This window comes from Dermacentor albipictus, chromosome 7 (genome assembly GCF_038994185.2).
Source record: "Dermacentor albipictus isolate Rhodes 1998 colony chromosome 7, USDA_Dalb.pri_finalv2, whole genome shotgun sequence".
Taxonomy (NCBI): domain Eukaryota; kingdom Metazoa; phylum Arthropoda; class Arachnida; order Ixodida; family Ixodidae; genus Dermacentor; species Dermacentor albipictus.
This window is the reverse complement of record NC_091827.1, coordinates 36906341-36926397: the sequence shown is the minus strand read 5'-3', so window position 1 is coordinate 36926397 and position 20057 is coordinate 36906341. Positions and strand designations below refer to the sequence as shown.

The 20057-nt window shown below is 48.4% G+C and overlaps 1 protein-coding gene across 5 annotated transcripts in view; it reads right to left on the bottom strand.

Annotated features, from left to right (window-relative positions):
• Positions 1-3068: 3068 nt before the first annotated feature.
• Positions 3069-20057, bottom strand: part of pros (homeobox protein prospero) — a 250832-nt gene continuing 233843 nt past the window's right edge. For all 5 annotated transcript variants that reach the window (XM_065436662.1, XM_065436663.2, XM_070521903.1 and 2 more), the window contains 2 exons: positions 17533-17677; positions 3069-16546 (listed from right to left, as the gene is read on the bottom strand). In XM_065436662.1, the coding sequence (XP_065292734.1) occupies positions 16367-16546; positions 17533-17677 (325 nt within the window). In that variant the 3' untranslated portion in view covers positions 3069-16366. The remainder of the gene's footprint in view (positions 16547-17532; positions 17678-20057) is intronic.

Here is a 20057-nt window from a genome sequence, read left to right as displayed (position 1 = left end):
TTGGGCGCTATGGCGAGCTTTTCCTCTATAGTTGCGTCTATTAACTCTAGGATTACTTGGCCACTGATTGTTTCGCATTGCACCGACCCACTAGTGTAACGTCGCGTCTGTGCCCATCGATCCTTCCATGAAAATCTATCCATCCGATGACCTTGCAGATTTATTATTATTTTGGTTATTCAGAGCACTGAGAATGAAATGTCAGTGAAGAGTACCCTTACTCAAATAATTTTGTACGGTATATAGAAAGAACTAGGGAGAAGAAAAAAAATCACCGACGATTACGATGCTTCCTAATCAGAAATTTGAGCGCAGCTCTATATGTGTTTTCGTTCCGCGATACCTTGGCTGCAACTGACAATCTGTCTCGTGCGGCGCGTTGCAAACGGAGCGAAGTGTGGCGCGACTGCCTCACTAGTCTGGAGATCGCGAGAACCAGCGCGAGGGTGACGCATGGGCGCGATTGACAGCAACCGCCGCAGACAGACCTCCCAGACGACGCGCGCCACTCTGGCGCCATCTCGTAGCAATCGTCGCCGCACTACGCTTTTAACGCGATAGCGGGGCCCCGTGTGGCAGAAAATCCGGCGTCGGACGTCGTTTCGCCAGAAAGATTTTCGAACCATCCATACCCAGGCCCTCCATGTGGCGCAGGGAGGTCACTGAACTAATTGAATTTCTCAAGCTAAGATACGTAGAAAAATCGTAAAGTGCGACTTAAACACAAGCTACAGACATGGGAGCGTCGGATTGTAATTTTACTATACCAGAAAACATAATTCTGTTACGCGAAAACTCAAAAGAAACCGTTTTTTTTATAGCGTTTCTACCCCTGATAGACCGGCCACGGCGTTCGCCATTTGCGCGCGCCGGGGCGCGGGTATCTCGGGGGCCACGGAGCGGCGCGCCAGATTCCTTGCAATACCTCTAGATGGCGCTCGCCTCCGCCGCATCGCGGCCCACGTAAGAGGCTGCGTTTCTATCAGAAAGCCTGTCTGCGTGCATAGCGTTCGCGGCCAGCATTTCCTGGTAAACATTACGGTTTCATACGCTCCAATTAATTGCCTGGAAGCGTGAGAAGCAGTCAGGGATGTTTGAATGCTCATTCCACTCTTAAAGGCGAAGCTTTAGCGTTCTCCAAATTTTTATGCGAAGCATATTACGAGAGCTCAACCCAGCTCCTCAGGCGCGGCGGTGTCGCCTTCAATACCACGTGACACCGTGACGTCACGACAGAGGAGAAATGGGGCTCCAACTCGCGTCGTCGCTCGCGGCGTCGCCCCCCGCATCGGACGCGGTGAGCGTCGAGCAACGCAGCGTTCGGCGCGACAACGAAATGTGCGCCTGAGCAAGCGCCGCACGCCTGAGCCGACGCCGACGACACCGGCTTTTCTGCGACACGAGCTCCTTAACGCTGTCGCGTTAAAATAAAGGCTAGTATGCTTCGCATCCTGGGCTTAACCTTAGCTAAGCCACAGCCATTTTTTTTCTTAAGCTTTCGCCATACCTTCCTCCGCCGCTTTCCTCCTCGCACATATCATCCCTCCCCCCCCGCTGCTCTCCGCGATCGCTCTTTCAACCTTCGCTGTGCTCACTCGGTTACGTCGACGCCGATGCTCGCCGCAGGAACGGGCGCCTGAGATGCGCTCTAAAAGAACATAGTAAGTTTCGGTGCGACTGCCATTACAAATAACTAAGCCAAACTACTCAGAGGCGGGCAATTTGTTAATTTAGAAGATATTGTGCTAGTTCTGGCAGATTTCGGATTGCCAGGCCTGTAGGAAAAAAAAAATGTGCCCTTAGCTCAGGGGGTTTGTTTTAGTGGCTTTGACAAGAAATCTTTCTTAGCTCATTCTTAGCGGACTCACGAAATTTTTCTCAGATTATAGCTGGAGCTGCCTTGTTTCAGATTAACCTTCTGTTTTACCAAAATGACAACACCAATCTAGAGTGCCCGTCTTTCGAAACGAAGATGTTGCAAAATGACTATTTACGACAAATAACCTCGGTTTAACTTTATCGACCTCAAACCTTCGTCGTTTAATTTAGTGCGCGTCAATTGGATGCCAGCCACGCATCCACTCGCTCTGTAGCAGCTCTCCATTACTTCATAGCTGCGTCCGTATATATGCTTACCGAGCGTAGTGCATTTTTCTATTTCTTTCTGACGCTTCTAAAACGCCAGTGAACGTTTGAGAAGATTTTGAGACGGATGTCGCAGCAATGTGTATCCTAAAGCGAATAATTAAAAAAAAGACCAGCGAATCTTTATATTTAGCTACCTGGACAATGCGATTTGTCGGACAAGCAATGTCCGCCTCTTCATGTAATCTCCCTGAGCTGAGAGAATTGCGTTATATGTTCCATGCGATTTCGTAAAGGTATGTTGCGATTAAAAACATGTCTTTTATCCATGGCACAGAATCCATGGTCAGGAAGCTTTGAGCACTACCTAGAACGTTTTCTCTATTACTCGGTCTGATTTGCTGGCACTGTGACTGTATTTGCGCTAGCCCCAGGAAGCAGGACTCTTTCTGTACTTTTTCCCGTTTTCTATCCAGACAGGAAGCCATATCACAGCTGCACCGTAAATTTGATCTTTTCTTTTCTTGCTTGGTTAAAAAACAGAGCGGGCACATCAGAGGACTTGGCCCTGAGTGAAATGAAAGAGTGTGATCAACCAGCTTGTGGTCGACCAAGTGGTGACTCTGAAGCCAACGTTTCCACGAGTGGACTCGTGAAACGTTGGCCTCGAGAGACGTCTCGAGTGCCGATCCAAAAATATAGTCAAATTCCGCCATATTGTTAGCTCTGATTGGCCACGGAGCGCTGGTACAGGCTCTCTGATTGGCTCGAAATGCCGCCATTGCATAATTCGACAAACAATGGCGGAATTTGACGAAACCGAGGCCCGCTTGTCGAAACTCTGGCTCCGCAGACTTGTTGTCCTTTGTTCGACCACTGCAGATCGTTTCAAGTGCCCATCTTCCCGTTGAGTCTCGTCTTATTTGGATACCAAGGAGAGTATACAGTGACCACACACAGACGCAGATTGACTTTCTTATAAATTTGCTTTTATTTGTAACTGAGCGAGAGAGAGCGAAGATGGAATGGAAGGTGTGAAGGATTGTGGGTGGTGGTGGCGACAGTGGCAGGCTTTGCTATACACAGCACACGCACACGCAAAAACAGTCCGAGCGTCAAAAGATCTCGCGTGTGCCGCTTGCGCGAGAGGCATAGAGCTCGGAAAGATCGGCCTCGCCGATTTTCAAGGACACGTCGTTTGCTCGGGACAAATAAACAACACAGTGGCAAGAAGGAACAGAGACAAGCACAGAGATTCCTCTTACATTCTTCAATAAATACACGAAGTCCAACAGCGGGGGATTAAAAAAAAACAAGAAAATCTCGTCCGCACACACTTTTTTTTTTGTTTTCACAGCATCGACGCGCGACAATTGTCTAACATGACAGCGGATCTTGAGACCACCCCATTTTAGTTCACAGAATCGTGACAGTGCACCGAGTTGTCCTTGCAGCGCGTTTCACAAAGCAGGAGACAGATTTTAATCTGGCGAGGCTACATAGTCGTGTCTCGTTTGTCAAGTGCTTCCGTTTGTCGTTGTCCTGAAGGCAAAGTCTCTTGATAGCAGCAGACAATAAAAGCTCAAGAGAATTTCTGCAACGGCTAGAAATCTGGTAGCAGGCAAAGAACCCCTTTATCAATACAGTCCTAATCGTCAGTATAATCAGAACGACTCTGCCTGCGAAACTTCTCCAACGATGGCTTAAAGAGAATCAAAGTCACAGGTAACTATCACAGCACGTTACAACTTGTTTGCTTGCTTATCTGACAGTGCAAAGTGCTGCCTCCTGAAAAGGAGCCAACTGAAATTAATACTAGAAAAGACCTACAGTGTTCACCTTGCACCACTGTATTAGCATTTCCAATGGATTAGGCAATTCGACTGCACACGTGACACCATAGGGTCTCCATACACGGAAGAAGTTTCGCTTAAGCAGGCGATTCGTTATTTCGACACAAGGCGACCAGAAACGGGACCTCTTTGTGTACACACGAGACACGACAGCGATTCGAACAAACCGGCCTGGGTTCGCTAATCTCCCTAGAGAGACCAGCGCAGGCGCATCACGTAGCCTCGCCATCTCCAGCGACACACAGCATGGACAACCACTTGTTTGCGGAAGGCGTGCCAGATTTCAACAAAAATTCAACAGCAATTCAACACAATCGAAATTCAGTAGCTATTGAAACCTGGCGCTCCTTCCGTCGGGCAATGCGTACAGTGGGCGCTTTCGCCAGAACGCAGGTACAGCCCCTCGCAAGCCCGGTTAGACCGACGCTTTCGGGGGTTGCGTCACGAAAGGCAAAAAGAGCGACAGAACGAGTTCCGGGAACATCACGTGTAGAAAAAGAGTTCACCTGCGTCGAGCGACAAATGTAAGGTGATATGCCCATGTATGTATATTATATAGTTTGTGTGAATATATTACCATGATATGCCTTCTTCCTCGAACATTTCAACACGCGGTAGATAAGGAAACGAAACAAGAACGTGGACCCTGCTGTCGATAAATCTATACATGTGACGATGTGAGACGTGCAGGGTGACAAAAACAAGCATAAGACAGAGGAAAATCAGAGAAAGCAATCACCTATGTAAATATTTATACTTATGTATATTATATATATATTTATGTATATTTATAGATATGTATATACGTGTATATATACTTTGTACACGCGATAACACTTTTTTTTTACCGTCACCATTTTGTTTCGTCTCTCGCGTCATAACATGACAAACAAGCACTCCACGCAGATACTCACTCACACACGCGCGCACACTCAGTTGGAAGGTTAAAACCGGAAAACAGGTCTGTTTCATCGTAAGGAATGAAGTAGAAGAATCACTTTATCACTCCGTCGGCCACTGCGATTTCACCACAACTGCATTCATCGCGCACTGCACGTAAACAGTGCATTCATAAAGCATCGTCCCCAACGGGGGCAAACACGCGCACACTCAAATAAAACGGTGCAGTGAAAGGTCACGCGCAACAGCCACAAAACGCTTTGCTTTCTTTTTTTTTACAGGAGCGCTTGATTTCAACGATCGCAAGCGGGCACGTAAAAGGGTGCCAGGAATGTATACACTTCGAAACGACGCAGCTGGCGGAAGATTCTCAAGCATGACTCGACGGGGGCTTAATCTCACGCGCACGTCCCCTACACAAAATAAAACCTTTGTTCTGTTCACATTGACTCGTTGAATACCAGACACATACACAATCAATACAATCGACTTCAAACGAAAAAAAAGAAAACAATTCCGTAAATGTGGGAATGGAATCCATGCGAAAGCACTGCATGATTATTCAGTATCCCTCGCAAAGAAAAAGAAATGTTAGGTTTCTGTTGACAAGATTTATGGCGGTCTATTGGCTTTCAACAGACTCATGCTCAGGCGACTCGCAAGACTTTCAGTATCATGATGCGCCTCTCAAGAACGTGTGCTAATATCTCATTCTCTTTGACTTGATGAGTTCAAGCCCGAAGAAGAAAGTTTCCGCTGAGTTTCTGTTGACTTTTCAGCAGAAGACTGACGAAAGTTTGTAAACGCCCAACAAAGGTTTTTGCAGACGTGAGAACATTGCCCGCTGGGCAAGCAACGTGCTATCCTGATTAGCTGGAAAACGATCTCGCGAGGTGAGATTTCCTGCACACATGTAAATGACAAGGTAAACAAGTTCACACCGGGTAAAGCTAGCAAACAAATTCAGAGAACCGCTTCCTCAAATGTTGACAGTCATACACGAGGGTGTGCCGGTAACGCTTTCTCGCAAGTGGCAAAGTATTAGACAAAAAGGAAGGCAAGAAATTTCAGGCAGGACAACTCTTGGCGCCAGAAACATCGTACCAACATATACGTCAACGCAACTATTCTCGGAAACAGCGCCTCAAGAAACAGAGTAGCTCAAACGGATAATTGTTCAAATAGACATTTAAATAGAAGGGAAGCTAAGGAAAGTAATTTACACTTCATTGTCAGTCATAAATGATGTAGGCTTTCTGATGAGATGCAACTGAGTATCACGAATCGATACTTCTTTCTTTTTTTGGAACGAGGGAGAAACGAGACATGACGGTTACTTGTGCAGAGTGGAGGACAGACGCTGACGTAAATGATGTGGGGTCTCCAACAAGTTATACAAGAGCTTCATTCATTTGGAGGAAGGAGGAAGAAATGGAGAAAGTGTGTGGTAGAAGACGGTGTTGGCGCTTGCACAGCTTTCGGCATTCGCGCGGCAAGCATCGGGGATAGTCTACGCAGGGAGCGTCAACAATACGTGGAAGAGCACAATAACGCCGGCAAATCATTCTCCTGAGCAATAATCACATCTAACGGAGCCAAGTCTTCCAGCTCGGTTACTCAGTAAGCACGAAGGGCTCGCTTTTCCCTTCCTCAGCAGCCGTCGAAAGAGCTTTCGCAAATGGTAGCACCAACCTTGCATTGTGTTGGCGAACGGCCGCAACTCGGACGCACTTAAGCGAAGTGCGTGCTTCTCACGAGGAACAAAGGAACGCGATATGTGCGCCCCCTACATGGCCAATCCTGATACGCCACATCTTCGATGCTTGTAATCCGAAATCTCCAGCTCACGCGGCGCGCGCGCCGTGCATCCCGGAGGCCACGTTTAGAGGCGCGTGTCTTGTGAGACCCCGCGGGCGAAACTATGGTACACGCATCCCGATACAACAATGCAGCCAGCGATCGGAATATGTCAGACAATCCGAAGCGCGTGCAAGAGACCAGGGGCAGAGTCGACTGGAATGGGGTCAGCATTGAAGGAGGTAACGTGCTACGGATATGCGTACACGGGAAGGGCGAAATACAGCCGTAACCTCGTGGAAGATACATTGACACCACACACACTGGAGGGATAGGTCGCCGAGTCAGAGAGCTTGAAAAAGGCGCGCAAGGAAAGGCACTTGAAAGAAATTTAGGCTCCCTTCATCGGAACAACAAGAGGGAGACAGCATACTAGCAGTATTTAATCTTCTTTCCGCATTTTCTTTAAAGGGACACCAATGCGGTATGTTAAGTATACCGGTATTAGTAAATTACAGTTCTGCGATAGCAAAACGTCCACTCCAACGTGAGAGGATGCTTGGTAAGCTGGAAAAGCCGCAATAACGGTAGGCAGGTGGCGACGCCACCGCGAAGTTGCCGCACTACCCGTGACGTAAAGAATTTTGAAAGCGGCCCACTCGGCTTTAGCTATGTGTTTATCGGTAAGCAATGGCTACGCTGTATTAACAAACCAACGACTCAACCAAGCAAGTGGGAGAAAACATTTCGGTACATGTGACGTCACACTGCAGCCCGGGACTGGGGATTAGGCAAGAAACTTCAAATAAAGGAAGGGAGCAGGGCCTTCGTTTTCTTCAGTAAGAATCAACTTATTTTGTTCCCAATCAAATGAATTACTATAGAACTTTCTAATAACACCTTTTAAGTATTAACTTTTCTATCGCATCCCTTTTAGTGTCCCTCTAAATACTGCCAATCAAACGCCCCTTAACAGTAGCTGATAACAACAGCCAGAACATACTCTCATACTATACGGAAGTATGCCTCCTGTCTGCACTCCAAAACATTGGGAGTACTGGCAAGGTCTTCTGTGTCGCCCCAAATTAATACGTCGCCCCAAATTTGACGCCCTTTTCGGGAGTTTTTGTACTCCCCTATTGGATATGCTCACTCTCCCGATGGAGTTACGTTTCACTCCGCTTGTGCGGCAGTAGAGAGAAAGTACACTTCGTTGGGGGTGTACGGGGAACTCGTAAATGGAGTTAATTATGAGAGAAAATGGCTCCAGCAGTAGGGAATTTTCGGTACTACTTTCCTTTCACAAGGGTGTTGTTATTCGAACACGCCCGACGAACGCGTCTGCAGTCAGCTTTGCGTGTGCTTTAGCGTTCCAGGTTTGGCGAATGCTTGTCGACACACCGCAGATAGCTCCAAATGAGTGGATGGTTGAGGAAATTTTCGAGAATGCATCACACGGGCATGCAAAAAAGAAAGAAAGAAAGTCAAACAAAAAGGGCGGGTTTATTAAACATTGTAGCAGAGCGTAATGTGGAGCGTACGTATCCAGGGTTCACATGGAAGCTACGCCTGTTTTCGTTTGATTCTTTGGCTCGAGTGATACATGAACCGAAGCGCGCGGCAGCATCTTTGAGGATGCCTTCAGAAGGATGCCGTGGCAAGTTACAGACGCGTTTGGGGCCTGCGCATGTCTGCATTGTATAGTATTCAAAAGAGACGTTACAATTAGAGGATAGCCCACGTGACCAGTACGAGTGACTGTTACGCTGAACATAGAAACGAGGAAAGGAACAAAGCGATCAAGTGAGAGCTCTATAAGAATAAAAGGAGCACGCATGACGTTTTGTTTAAGTCTCCAAGGGGACCTTGTTGCAATTTACCAGAATTTATAGCAGTGTTTAATCTTTAGAGAAGCGAAAGATGAAATTCAATACCTTTTCTAAAGAAAGTTTATTTAACACTATAAATTCAGCAGGAAACATATAGTATATAAAACAATTTTGTAAAGGAAACTTACACGTAGAAGGCAGAGAAGGTTGATATGTAATATCTGAGGCAAAAGGCGCCGCTGTTTAAGTGCCGCAAGTGAATCGTAATACAAGAAAGGAATTAAGTGCAAAGCTTGTTCTTCCGCGTTTGTTGCAACGATGGGTACCGTTTCAGTATTTGACTTTGGAACCCTCGTCTGTATATTATCTCTAACCCATTCACTGTATTTTAAGAACAATAAACTGAAGCTCAAACATATATTAAGGTATCTGCCGCAATAAACAGAAGCGAAAAAGCTCCACGTTGTATTTTTTGTTCGATGAAAACAGAAAAGCACATAGCAGCGATGAGACGATCGACCAAAAAAGTCGACACCAGGAAGAATAGTATTAGCCGTGCAATTAAAAATAACGAAAAAGAAAGGGGGAGATTGAGAAAGCACGAAAAAAATAAGCTGCTTGGCCCAGCCGCAGTGAAATGCACTGCTCGTTCTGGTGCACTCGTAATAAGCACGAGCTTGTGGCTGTGTTTAGCGCGAGTCAGACACGTGACTCAGTGCTACTCCGTACTACCGTGCAAGGAATAAAACAAGACAAAACAGAACAAGTACTGTTAAATTAGAAACACAAATAGGAAGGGAGTGCTTGGGCTAGCGAACGCATCAGCATGGTTAGTGTACTTTCTAAGCTTAGTACGCCATTCTTTGTAGGGGGAAAAAGAACTCTGCTCCTTACATGGAATCCATCAGCGCAATTCCTGCACAGTGCGTTTGTATGTCTTCGAGCTTGAAGTGCCCTGTTCGCGTTTTATTTGTTCGAGGTTGCCGCAATGTCATTCAACAGAAGCAGAAGCAGGCAGGCAGGAAGTGTGATTTTGTTATGCAACTTAGAGGTAACCGCGAGCGGGTATGTATTGGGACTGATGTGAATCGGGGGTGAGCAATTTCGACGAGAGACGTCTTTGGTTTCCGGATGGGATGCGCATTTTCTGTTAAAGTAGCGGTGACCGAAGAGAGCGAGAGAGAGAGTGAAAGTCCTGGTTAAGAACAGAAAATGGCTTGTCCAGTGGTGGGTCATTAAAGGGACACTAAAGTGAAAATTGATTTCTTCTGCATCAGTAAATTACCGTTCTACAACACCAAGAACATCACTCTTACAACGATAAGACGTTTGGTAAGCCAGAAAAAGCGCAAGAACGAAATACGGGTGGCGACGCCTACTTAAGTTCCCACACCTGGGGGCTGTGACGTCTTGGATTTTGATGGCACCTTCTAGGGCCTACTAGTTATATATAGCGGTACAGATTGACTACATTGTCTTCTAAAGAGACCAACTATTAAACATTGCAAGTTTCGGGAACCTTTACTTAGCCAACGCGGCCCACATGCGAAAACATACTTTGGAATCCCTGACGTCACGTTGACGTACCGGCGCTGGGATTTCGGCGCGAAATTCAAATACTGATACTAGGACCTTCATTTTCTCATCTAATAATCAAACTATTTTGTTGAAATGACTGCCTGCAGGGTTCTCAAACAATGCTTCATTAGTCTAAACTGATTTATTGCTTCGCTTTAGTGTCCCTTTAAGAAGTCAGTGATATTTCGCGTTTGGTTTACCAGGGCACGGGAGGATTAGTGGCGGATAGTGGGTCACATTTCTTTTTCTTTCATTTCCTCTCTCGTTTATGAATAGTGTTACGTGGCACTGTACAATAGCCTTTCTTTTTTTCGGCGCACTGCACGGAGTCCATGACAGACGGGAAGTTGCACTGCATACAGAGCGTTCCTCTGTACGCGGCGCGTTCGCAGTACGGCCGCCTTCATTCGTTCTTGCTGCGTTTTCCGGAGCCGGCGGCGAACCGGGTGTGACAACGGAAGACACAACAAGGGCGGGCGTGCGACAATTCGAGATGACGCGACGCGTGTTTTGTCTTGGACCCCCCCGTCTGTCGTCCGCGCGACGTTATCCGAACGGGGCCCGCGCTACAAAGGTTTCGCCGCCGCGGCATTGCAACACTGCAGCAGCACACGCATATATACTGGCGTCCTCCCCCACTGACGAGTCAAAATGAACGGAGGGATGAACGAGAAGAGCAAAAAAAAAAAAAGAAGCTCGACAAGCGAAGGCAGCGTGCCAATATATCTCCTATTGCCGGTGTCGCTGCAACCACGTCCTGTTCAATGTTTTCTTTTGAATAAAGAAAGAATGACGTCACGGGGCGTTTGCTCCATGTTTGGCTGTAGTACTTATAATAGAGCTTCCTACAAACATTACTAGAGGGAACGATGGCACTGGGATCGTTCCGATAACACCGGAATGACGGTTAGCACGTGAATTACCCTAACCTTCGAGTTTGTGGCTTCGAACGTTCTTGAGATGTCAGTCACTCCATTACGATTTCTCCTAGTAATTTTCAAGAGCACTCGTATTATAATTTTCAGTACACAGCAGGGCGGCTAGAGTCTCTGCCGACGAGCGTGACCGTTGCGAATTGTCGCGTTTGTAACTCAACGCCTCGTTACAAGTGATCAATTTGCGAAGACGCAAAGCCGTTCGAAGCCACGTATCGGCCGGCCATCAATCTCATGCTGGCCGAACCGCCGTGCTCGCAGATTCCGTAGACACTAGCATCAGTGTTTCCACTAGTAATTTTTTTTTTTGGAGGAAGCTCTACATGATTTATAGCTTGCTGCCATTTCGTCTTGTTTCCACTTCGGATACCGTTTTAGGACCGCGAATATGCTATAGGTATAACCGCAATGGTTTTGAGGAACCCCGGTATTTTCTGTAGTAACGAAAGCTGGTCGTTTTCGGGCTGTGCACGAAAAGAAAGTTTGCCGGTTTTTTTTCCTTTTTTTTTGTCCTTGTGTTATGTGTGTTATATCTGCGATGTTTACAGAGTTGGCGTCATATCTCGTGCCTTCCTCTAAATGACTAGTCCTAAGATCGTACGCAACAACTCTACGCGAGCACTATGCAGTATCGCTGGGAAGGTCTCACTGGGGCATTACGCCTCCTCTCGTAAGCGAAAGAAAATAAAAAAAAAAACAGTAACACAAAGAGTTAACTTTCGCAATTAAGCTATAGCGATACGATTCGGTGACTTCAAATATGTGAATGAGGAGGTATCGTGCGTGTATAACATATGTCAAAGATTCATGCCCTAAATAATCGCGCTTCTTCAATATTTCTGGGACGTGCTCACCATAATTATCTATATGCAGTTCTTGCGTTCGTTTTTTCAGTGCCTTCCACTGCGGCTGTCAAAGACGTGCTTTCAAATCATGTAGGCCGGCAAGACGTGTACGGCTAACTCATCACGAATGGAGCCTCCTTCCGGTAATAAACGATCAAGACATCGTAAGACAGAATTCAGTGCTGCAATCGAGAGTAGGATTCGCTATATGCGGTATGCACTGACGTCATCGAGGCCGCCGCATTCTTACAGACAGAGCGGTGAAAATTCGCCCTTTATCCAGATCCGCTCAACACCAGCAACACAGTAGAAGCTGCAATTGCAACAAAAATGGCGTGTGTGACGGCACGCGAATTCCTGCAGCTTCTCTTTCCACATGCACACGGAGTAGGCACTGACGTCATCGAAATCGCCACCATGCCGCGCCGTTGCCGGCTTGGAGTGTATCGCCCTCACGCCGACCTCCATCCTAACTTATGCATTTCCTGTTGAGGAAGCAACTATCCACGCCAACGTCGCAGTCTGCGACAGATGACTTCAAGAAGGGCCGGCTAGACGGATTAATTTGAACCACCTTTTCGCAAACGTGAACAGCATTGGGGCATCGAATTCGAACTCTGTTACGAGTGAAGCGACCCCTTTCACAAAGTAGGCGAATTTTACGTCTCAACCAAGACGAGAAATTGGACGTCATCTAAACCTCTCTCAGTTAGTTTCAGGCAGTGGTGCGAGAGCTGGAAAGCTGCGAGCAGGGCCAACAACATGGCGCCTGCACCGTCACGTGACCACTCCCTGAAGCACAGCTGGAGCTGTGGTCGCGAGAAAGCAGCGCGTACGTGTTGACAAAATATAGTCGGTCAAGTCCGTCTCTCTCTCTTTTTTCTTCTTTTGTCGAGAAGTCTAAGAAACGATGTGCAGATCAGGCAAATAAAGAAGGACGACAAGAAGTAGAAGGCGCTCACAGCTGCACTATAAACATATGGGGACAGATTTGTAAAGAAAACAATACGCTCAATACGATGACTCAATACACTGACTAGCATTCATCCGGTGAAGGCGATGGGACAAACAGGAGACCACGGACACACGAGCCAGATATCAGGCGACAGAATGTACATTTTTAAAAAAGTCTTTGGTGTGATAGCTGTAATCTTGGTGGATCCCGCTGCGGCTCAAATTCAAGTAACACTAAGTGAACCCCTTCGGTGTCACTTCCAGATTTTACGAGCTTCGCGATCACCCCAATCAGGAAATGACAATGAAAAAAAAAAAACTACGAGACAAATGCGCGAATCCCTCGGGGGAATTTACGAAACCGCGGCTGACGTATACATCGCCCGTGTATCATGATGACACAGAATTACAGAGGACGCGTCCGGAAGCAGCAAATGTAAATCTTCTTTTTCATTTTTTTGTTTCGCGTAATCCGTTTTGATCCAACAGTACGTATAGCTAAGGACAAACATAATTTCCGTGTGCGATTTTGTTTCCGTTTATAACGTATGCATTAACTTAGAGCGTCGAGAACGATTTCATGCGTTCAATTTAATCTGGCGACGTCAACTAACCAAATCAGCGAGGCAGATATAGGTGTCAGGAGTAGTCGCGATTCGCTGTATACCCGATTCGAGAGATTACGAGAGCAGGAATTGGAGGCGAGGAAAAGTAAAAGTTGACTCGACAAGAGAATTACACAGCGGGTCGCGCCTACGGAGGGCGCTGCGAGCGCACCTTCCTTAGCGCGCCCTGCCGACTAGGACTTCACGCACTCATCCTATCCTAAAGGAAAGGGTAATAATACATCCAAAATAACAAAATAGAAGGCGAGGGGGGGGACAAAACTGTCAAGAGAAACTGCCACGCCACGGCGCCCCGGGAAACACGACAGCTAGAAGACGATTCCCAGGGCGTGCGGGCACGGCATATAACCGGGCTTGGAACAGAAAAGTGGCTCGCCACAAGAAAAAAAATATAAAAGAGCAAATTGCAGTGAAGATAGAGGACAGGCACAGTCACACGTGGTCGCAAACAGTCGGGCACACACAAACACACCGGCACAAACGCACCACTCGCTACAAGAAATATTAAAAAAGAAGGAACGAAACGGAAACGTTGACAGACAAAAAGCGAAAAATTCGGACACTCCTCTAAAACAGCTCTTAAACGGCGTCATTTGTACAGCAAAAATTAATTGCTTCTATATATGTGTGTAGATATATATAAACGCGTTTTTGATCTCTTTGCATCGTGTAAAAAAATGGAGATAAAATATAACCACGAAATGAAATCCCATCTATAAGTCTGCTGGCAGTGCTTTGACTGCCGCGTGCTGACGCGATTTGTGTTGACTTGAAAAGAGAAGAGGAAGATACCACGTTTTATATGGCGGTGTGTATGCGGAACTGAGCGAAACCTTGTGCCACACCACTTCGTCGCTATCGCATCTCAACAAGCACTAATAATAATAATATTTGGGGTTTTACGTGCCAAAACCACTTTCTGATTATGAGGCACGCCGTAGTGGAGGACTCCGGAAATTTTGACCACCTGGGGTTCTTTAACGTGCACCTAAATCTAAGCACACGGGTGTTTTCGCATTTCGCCCCCATCGAAATGCGGCCGCCGTGGCCGGGATTCGATCCCGCGACCTCGTGCTCAGCAGCCCAACACCATAGCCACTGAGCAACCACGGCGGGTCTCAACAAGCACGTCAATTTTGTTAGTTTTTTTTTTTTTTTGCTGTTTCCGAGCGGAATTCGGCCCGAGGACGCCTTCGCGCCACAGCGTGCTCCTCTCTCCCCTCACACAAAGAGATAAGTAGTAAAGAAAAAAAAAAAAGAGCAGCGCAGGTATGTGTGTGTGCGTGCTAGTCTTTGGTGAAGTGCATCTTTATATTATATATGTCATGCCCTGTGTGACACTGCGTACGAACATCTTACACTCTGAGGGTGAACACGAAAAAAAAGAAAGGAAAAAGTCGCTTTGCGATACCTTCGCACACTCTCTATTACAGTATGATCCTATGTACAAGATTCTCGGAGCACGGTTACGACCGTCGGTCAACACTATATAGTCACAATGAGATATGCTTTGCAGATCCTACCTCTTGAAATCACCGAGAGCAAACACTCATCACTGCAGGTGCAGCAGCAGCAAGCAGCACATCAGTTCCAGAACGGCGTGCTGTCTGTCCTCCGTCTGTCTGTCGTCTGCTCGAGCAACGCGACAGCAACGCGCACGGTCACCACCACCGCGCACGTGCTGTACCACGGCACGTGCACACACATACAATGTGGTCGTCCAGTTTTCAGGGACAAAAGGGAACAGCCGGCGACTCTTTCGGAATGCCGGTTCGACTAGGCGCGAGACAAAGATTCTTGCCGCGGAGTCACCACTCACCGAAGCAAGGCCTGCCGAATGCCGATTCATATCACCACACAGCATTTTCCGTCCAGCGCGGCCAGCTCGTGGAAAGAGAGAGTGTGACGTCACTTCCGGGACGGCGATCGAAGCACTTGCCCCCCTGCAGGACAAGAGCGCCAGTGGGATGGCGAAGCGTAGCTCCGGGCAAAGTTATTCTGGGTACTTCTGCAAGAATGGCCTTTCAGGTACTCCTGCAAGAATGTACTTCTGGGCACTTCTGCAAGAAGACGCGAAACGCAGCACAGCGGTCCTCACGTGATCTGCAGAAGCGCACATCTAAGGTCAGTGCATGGGGCAAGATGCTTTAGTTAAAGCTTTGTCGCTGGCCCATCGAAAGACGTCTTCTGCAGCGCGGCATCTTCACTCGGCCAGTCCAGGACTGGCTATCACCTAGTACGAGGTGCTCCTCCACAAGCGAAGTGTCCCTGCTACAGAGGTCGCGTACAAACACCAGCGGTCATGGTTGGTGCTAGGGAAGACGTCTTCTTCTAGGCAGCGTTGTGTTTGTGTGCGTGAGTACGCGTGGCTTCGGGACCCATACATCCTTCCGGTCAGTGGGTAAGCGGAGTGCTCCAGAAGACCGGCTCCGGAGCAGAGCCCCTTCTTGCAAGTGGTACTGCTAAGCTCCCGGTCACAGTTCGTGTTGTGAAGAGAGAGAGAGAGAGAGAGACGTCGTCCGTTGACTGTGCATCGGAGGAGGAATTTGCTCGTGCGGTGGAGCTAGGGGGCGCTCGCGATAGTTTTCTTGTGTTTCCTCGTTCGTGTACGCTGCGGCCACCGGAGCGCGCGCGGAGGGACTCCTGTCTCTGCTCGCGTTGCGTCGTGTCGTCGCCTCGCGAGGTTGTCTTCGTCGTTCCCTCCGCCGCGGCCTCGTGTTCGCGCCGCTCGTGGAAGTGAATGGCCATCCTGCAATTTACGGCTCAGAGGCACCAGACGCGGCCCCAGGACGCTGCTGCTGTCGCCGCCGCTGCGGCTGCCGCTGCCGCCGCCGCCGTTGGGGGCAGGTGCGGCGCTGGCGGCGCGGCCAGGCGCCACCAGCAAGAGGGCGCTGCCGTCGCGGGCTGCGGCCTCATGGCGGCGGCCGCCGCCAGCAGGTCCAGGGCGGGAGGCGGGGCCCGGCGTCACTCTAGCTGCTCGAGAAAGTTGGGCGACTTGAAGTACTCGGGCACGTTGTCGTCCAGCCGGGCGATAACCTTGTAGATGGCCTTCTTCCACGACTGCTCCTGGTCCTTGCCGGCCACAATGGCGCGGAAGAACTCGCGCAGCGTCTGCTCCACCACGTACCGGAAGTTTTCGGGCACCTGCAGCACGTGGGCAATGGTTGCGGGCTCGTATAAGCACGTCGTCGAGTGCACTCGCGAAAGGCAGAGTTGAAGGGCAAGACAGAATGCGTAAGCGCGACTGAACGAGGACGTAGGAAGGAACAGATACACGTAGACAGTGTCGAGAAGGGCAAGGCTACCAACTCTATCACGGACTATTCAGATAACAGTCCTGAACTAGTCGGACGAAACAGGCTTTCTAGAGAAGCGTTAGAGCAATGCAGCTTTTACTGCTTTTACTATAGATTTTCTAACACCTTGTGGCTGGCGCAGCATATACTATGTTGCTCTTCGCAATTACACCCGATATAAGGAACAATTTATGCGAGTGCGTCCGAAAGACTAAGAAGACATTATTTGTGTGAGGACAGGAATGGTCTGGGTAGGAGCCACAAGCTTGATAGGAAACGACGTCTGGTGTACTTAGAGCTTAAGAAGGTTGAGTGTCTCGATGACTAGTTTAGTGAAAGGAAAAAATGAAAAGATTAAATGGTAGCTCCGAAAATTGTGTGAGCTTCGCGTGAGAAGATAACAAAAGGGAGAATGCGTACTGCAAGGAACGTAAGCAGTTGGATATCTTAAACGCGACATATGCAATTCTGCAGTAGTCCACGCGGTCTAGGAAAGCTTACACAATTGTATGATAGCACGCGGCACACCAAACGTGACTTAAGCTATTTACGCTCAGTGTTGCTTGGAAGTTCTAAGGTGTTGGCGCCATTATCTGTACATTATACAGAACGCATATTAATGATTTGCTGCTACGAAGTCTGTATAAAGTGACTTTCACCGGTAAACCTCCCGCACATGCGCGACAATTCAAGAAAGAAAAATAGACTCGTTGACTATTTTTTCTATGTAGACAGTCTGTGCATTCTCGGAAAGGACAAATCTTCACGAAGGCAAAACGGTCTACTATGGTGTAAAGGTTTATACACTGTTTTAAAAAAAAGAAAAAAACATACCTCGATGTGGTTGTTCCTGTTATAGTGAAGGTTGAGGACCCTGAGGAGTTCCGAGTCAGCGCTCACTTTCAACTCCTCAACGTTCTTGATGCCTTCACTCACAGACTGACGGGCGTACTTCTCCATCTGGATGTAGTAGAACTCCCTGCGCAAACAAAGAGGAAAGGGAGTATTTAGACTCGAGAAGAAGTAAGCCGACAGATCAACAACAAGTGCTCGCGATGGGCTACGAGAGACGTCATGGAGGTAAAGGTGGTCCTCGTCTTTCATTTGATTACACGGGCTTCTTTTACGTGCGTGTAAAGCCGAGCCAAACCACGCCAAGTCGCCGTCGCCGTCATCCTCGCCATCATATGACCTGCTCAACTACGCGTGTCACCATTAACTACAAACTACACAGAATCTAAGTTTGCCGGGCTTACTTTCAGAATGCGTGTACGCGGTCGTTATTATTTATTCTTTACATTTCGGCCACAATTGGAACGCGGCAATTGCGACCCTGCAGAGGAGTCGAACCCAGGACCACCATCGTGCTTAGCGCCAGAACGGCGCGTCGCCTCCGAACCGCTGCCATCTCCGAGCGCAATGACAATAACAAGGCACGTCGCAGACCGAACGCGAGCGCCACACATTGTGCAAGCCGCAACGAAGAACAAGGCCCTCATACAGCGCACTAAGTAACGTCATCATCGCCGACCACGGTGACCCTGGCGAGGATCAACGAGATTACCACCAACGAGCGGATTAATAGACGACGACGACGACGACGACGACGAAGACAACGGGAGAGAATTAGGGACGCGGGACTTGGCGCTGTATATAACACAAGTACCGCGGGACCCGACGTCACCGGAACGAACACTCCCTAATTGAACGCCGCATTATCTTCTCGACCGCCAAGACAGGACCTAGCCTTTTACGCCCTTTCCCCCCGATACCTCCTAACCCCAAACTTCTCGCTCCCAGAGGCGGAAGAAAAAATGGGGAGGAGGGAGGGGAAGTTTAGGGAGGAATGAAGGAACGCTGGCCTGGATAGCGCTCTCAAAAAAAAAAGAAAAGCTCGGCGTGATTAGCGACCGCGGCATACGGGCAGCGTTAATGACAAGAAAAGCGAAACGCCCAGCTTTGCGCCGCAACTCCAGCCTCGGCCATATATGTGTATAGCATAACGGCAACGAGAACGGCGTAACAGCAAAACGGCGTGCGCAGCCGTGTTATTTTTATGAGGTAACAAGGTAACGCTAATCGCACGCTCCCGCGCATTGGTGGGGATCGTGAAGGAGGGCATAGTGGGGGTTCTTTAAGAGTGAAGGAGGAGTCTGAGACCGCGTGGCAATGATTATTAAAGAAGAGTAAAGAGAGAAGAGCAAGTTTAAGAGAAGGAGCAGGAAGGCTCTAAGGTATAGCGCGTGCGTATACAGCGTCGGTTTTTAAAAGTGCCGATAAAATAAAGTAAAAAAAGAAGAACACTTCGGGGCAGAAAGCCAAAGGAGCAGAGAATAATCCGACGAGAAAAAAAGTCTAGTTGCGGGTCCTTAGCTGGGAACCGGAGGTGGAACGCGGAGCTCCCCGGTAGAGGGGGCTACAGTTCGTGCGGCCGAGAAGTAATGCGCGAAGTGGGGCTTTAAAAGGACACTGTCCCCGCGGCGAAAAAAATAAAAATGACCTTTCTCCGGTGGCTAACGTTCTTATCTCGCAAGTGCGCTGCCCTGCGCGCTCGTGGTCTTCTGTAGCGTGAAAGGGAAACAAAAAGTATATTTAAAGAAAGATAAAAACAAAGGAATGAAAGTCAGGCAAGAGCCGAGCGTCTGCGATATTCATTACCTCCAGCATCCCCACCTCACCCACAGTTCATTTTTTTCCCCTTCGCGTTCGCTTATGCATGGTCGCGTCGCTTCCTGAGTTTCCGCACAATAAACGCGACGAACACAAAAAAAAGAGAGAGGCTAAAAACGGGAAATAAAAATAGGGGTATGTCGTTCCCTGTTTCCTTAGCGATCCCTCTGAGCCTCCTATGCGAGACGTTTTCTTTCTTCTTCCTCTTGTTCCTTATTTTTTGCAGAGAGCAAGGCAGAGGCTGAAGTTGAAAAGCAAGAAAGGAGCTCGCTGAGGAAAGAAGCAGAGTTGAAGGCGATGCGTAATATTTCGCGGGCCATTAAGTTCTGCCGCGGCGGCGTTGAGTCGTCGGGAGGGTTCACTCCCCATTTCCCCATCTCTCCCGAAAAACCTTGCGCATCCCTGGGGAAGATAAGAATGCGAAGACAGGTATACGACGGACCGCGCCCGCGCCGTTAAGGGCACCACCTCGGCGGGACCACAAGAAGCGCCGATGCCATCGTGGCTTCCTTTCTCCTTCTTTCTTTTTTTTTGCGTTAACGGTGGGCTCGAATTTAATTCGCCACGAAACCGCCCTGCAGCCGGCGCGTCTTACCGCTCGTTCGGGCGATTACACTGCATATACGCAAGCGCTTTCCTTGTTTTACAACCGCGGTCTCGCGTGGCTTGCCTGAGCAGCTTGCATAACG